At 13.3% G+C, this 3186-nt stretch overlaps 2 protein-coding genes across 2 annotated transcripts in view; one reads left to right on the forward strand and one right to left on the reverse strand.

The window, feature by feature from the left end:
• Nucleotides 1-212: 212 nt before the first annotated feature.
• Nucleotides 213-649, reverse strand: PGSY75_0613000 (hypothetical protein; the record flags this gene model as incomplete). The annotated part of the gene is made up of 3 exons (XM_018784711.1): nt 213-322; nt 421-516; nt 618-649. Coding segments are annotated over 3 exons (238 nt in total), but the record flags the coding sequence as incomplete, so codon positions are not given.
• A 2167-nt stretch (nt 650-2816) lies between these two features.
• Nucleotides 2817-3186, forward strand: part of PGSY75_0613100 (hypothetical protein) — a gene marked incomplete at both ends in the record, with an annotated part of 863 nt that continues 493 nt past the window's right edge. Inside the window, 2 exons of the mRNA XM_018784712.1 lie at nt 2817-2879; nt 3110-3165. Of these exons, the coding sequence (XP_018642766.1) occupies nt 2817-2879; nt 3110-3165 (119 nt within the window). The remainder of the gene's footprint in view (nt 2880-3109; nt 3166-3186) is intronic.

Here is a 3186-nt window from a genome sequence, read left to right on the forward strand (position 1 = left end):
ATGGAAACAGATTCTATTAAAAAATAAATAAATAAATATATATATATATATATATATATAATATATACATATATTTATATACTTTCAAAAATTTCTTTAATATATGATAAATATTATAATTATAAATATATTAAGTATATACCTCTTTGGTACATTCAAAAATATATTCGCTACATTATTTTGTGTTATTAAATAATATAAAAATAACTCACCAATTTTTGATGATTGTGTAATTAAATCATCTAATCCATTTAAACTTATTATACTTATCAAGTTACTATTTTTTTTTAACAAATCATCTAATCTGCTTGTTAAAGGATTTCTATATAATGAAATAAGGATAAAAATTAATGAATAGTAAATATAAATATATACACATATATATATATATATATATATATTTATTTATTTATTTATTACGTTTTTATATTCTTTCCATATGCAAAGGTTGAGAACTGAGGCACGCTATTCATATATAACTTATAGTTATTGTTCTGGCAAAACTTAGTAGCAAACCTATTTAAAAATAAACATAAATATTGTTCTATATATATATATATATATATTATTTATTTGCTTGCCTTTTTTTTTTTATAAATTTTTTTTTTTGTGTATACCTTAAAGAACTTCTAAAAGCTGAATATTTCATTTTCTTAATATTTCGTTTTATATAAACGTTTTAAATAAAATATATAAAATAACATAAAACTTAAAATGTAAATCTTAAAAGTTTCTTTTTATGTGTATCTTATAAAATAAATAAATAAATATATATATATATATATATATATAATATATTTTTTTAAATATATCTTTTCATTTCTTATTTTATTCTCATGAAAAATAAAAAATAAAAAGTAAAAAAAAATTATATATTTTAAAAGAAATTTATTTTATATATATTAATATATTAATATATTTTCTTGTATATATAAGAAGATATATTTATTTATAAAATATGAAATACAAACAAACACATATATATATTATATATATATATTATATATATATATTATATATTATGTATTTATAATCTTAATAATTTATTAATATTTTGTATAATGATACATAGGTAATATATTAAAAATAAAATATATTTTTAATTATTTTTATTGAATTGTATATATTTTTTTTTTTTTTTTAAAAATATAGTATAAGTAGGTGGTTGAGTGAAAATAAAAAAAAATGTATGTAATTTAATTTTTTTTTTTTTTTTTAAATGTTCTTTTTTCATATATATAAAATTATATTAACAGACTTGTTGATTTATTTGTTTTTCCTTCTTTAATATATATATAATTATTTGTTTGTATCCTTATAGTTGATTATATTACACCTATGTAATATTTATAGTACATATTTAAGAATAAAAATAATTAATCATTTATAAAATAAATAAAGCTACCTTTTTAATAATTCACATATGTAACATTTTGATAATTCTTTTTTATATTTAATTGTTACTTTATTATATATATAAATATATATATATATATATATATATATACATATATATTTAATATAAACTTTTGATATGTTTAAGAAACATTGTTGAAATAACAATGAATAAATAAATAATTCCATATAATTATTTATACATAATAGTGTTTATCATCATAATTTCCTTATAATATATTTTATATTTCTCATATATTCCAACGTGTTAATATGAAAAATATATAACATGCTTTCATCTTTTATATATATATATATATATATATATATATTTATTTATTTATTTATATACAATTTACAAAGGAACAATTAACATTAACAAAATATTTTACAAGTATCATTTATATAATAAGATATGTTAAGAAATAAGGCTTGTTTTCTTTTATTTTTTTTCAATATTTATATAAAACATTATTTGGATGTTTTATTATATTTTAATAAATACATTATTATATATTTTCCATTACATAATACAACTTCATTGTTTTTTTTTTTTTTTTTTGGCAACGGAGAAAAAAAAGAAAAAATTCTATAATTATATAACCATTTAAATGTTATTATAAAGATATTATACTATTTATACAAAATATGAATAAATAAATAAATAAATATTTATTTTTTTTTTTATGTTTATATAATTCTTATTCTCAAATCTTTCTTTTATGCTTTTTCCTTTTGTTACTACTTATATTTTTAATAAAAGACAAAAATATATATAAATTTTTTAAAATCATTAAGGAGAAAAAAATATATATATATATAATATGTATATAAATATATATTATGTAATTTTTTTTTTTTCTTTTTTTTTTTTATTTATAGTACAAAAATTAAAAAGAAATAATGATAAAGGAAGAAAAAAATAAAAAATAAAATAAATGTCATTATATAATGACATATTAATATAATATATATTTATAAATATTATATACATAATATATAAAATATATATATATTAATAAATATATATATATATTATTATATATATATATATATATATATATATTTATTATTATGCATGTTTAAAAAAAAAAAAAAAAAAACTTTTATTTTTTTTATCCTTTTACCCATTAAAAATTTTGAACATATATATATGTAAAAAAAAAAATAAAAAAAAAAAAAAAAAATCAAAATAAAACAAATACTAAAACCTTTTCATATTTATAATATATATATATAAAGAAACAAAAAGTAAATATACATATAAATAATAATAATTAATAACTATTATTATATATATATATATTTATTTATTTAAATATGTATAAGATTTAATTAATGATTTTATTATAATACAAAATAAAAGTTTTAAAGAGAATTTATAATATAACTATATAATTCAAAATACAGAGTATGAAAAAATGAAGTTCCTTTTCAGTTATCTTTATTATATATTAGTCTATATATATTTTGTTTCTGCTCAGGTATAGAAAAACATAATTATAAACACAAAAATAAAAAAACAAAAAACAAAAAAAACATAAACAAACAAAATAAACAAACAAAATAAACAAACAAAATAAAACAACAAAACGACAATCCTCGTATGAGGGATAAATTATATGCATTTGGAAATTAAATGAAAATTGTAATTATATAAAGAAAATTTATCCTTTATCTTATCTTATATGTTTTTTTTTTTTTTAATTTGTAGTCAGGTGTAGTATATGATGAAAATCAAAAAAGTGTTCAGTTTCATATCACCTTATGGTAAAGAATCAAAAAAATAAT

This window comes from Plasmodium gaboni, chromosome 6, assembly GCF_001602025.1.
Source record: "Plasmodium gaboni strain SY75 chromosome 6, whole genome shotgun sequence".
In the NCBI taxonomy this organism is placed as follows: Eukaryota; Apicomplexa; class Aconoidasida; order Haemosporida; family Plasmodiidae; genus Plasmodium; species Plasmodium gaboni.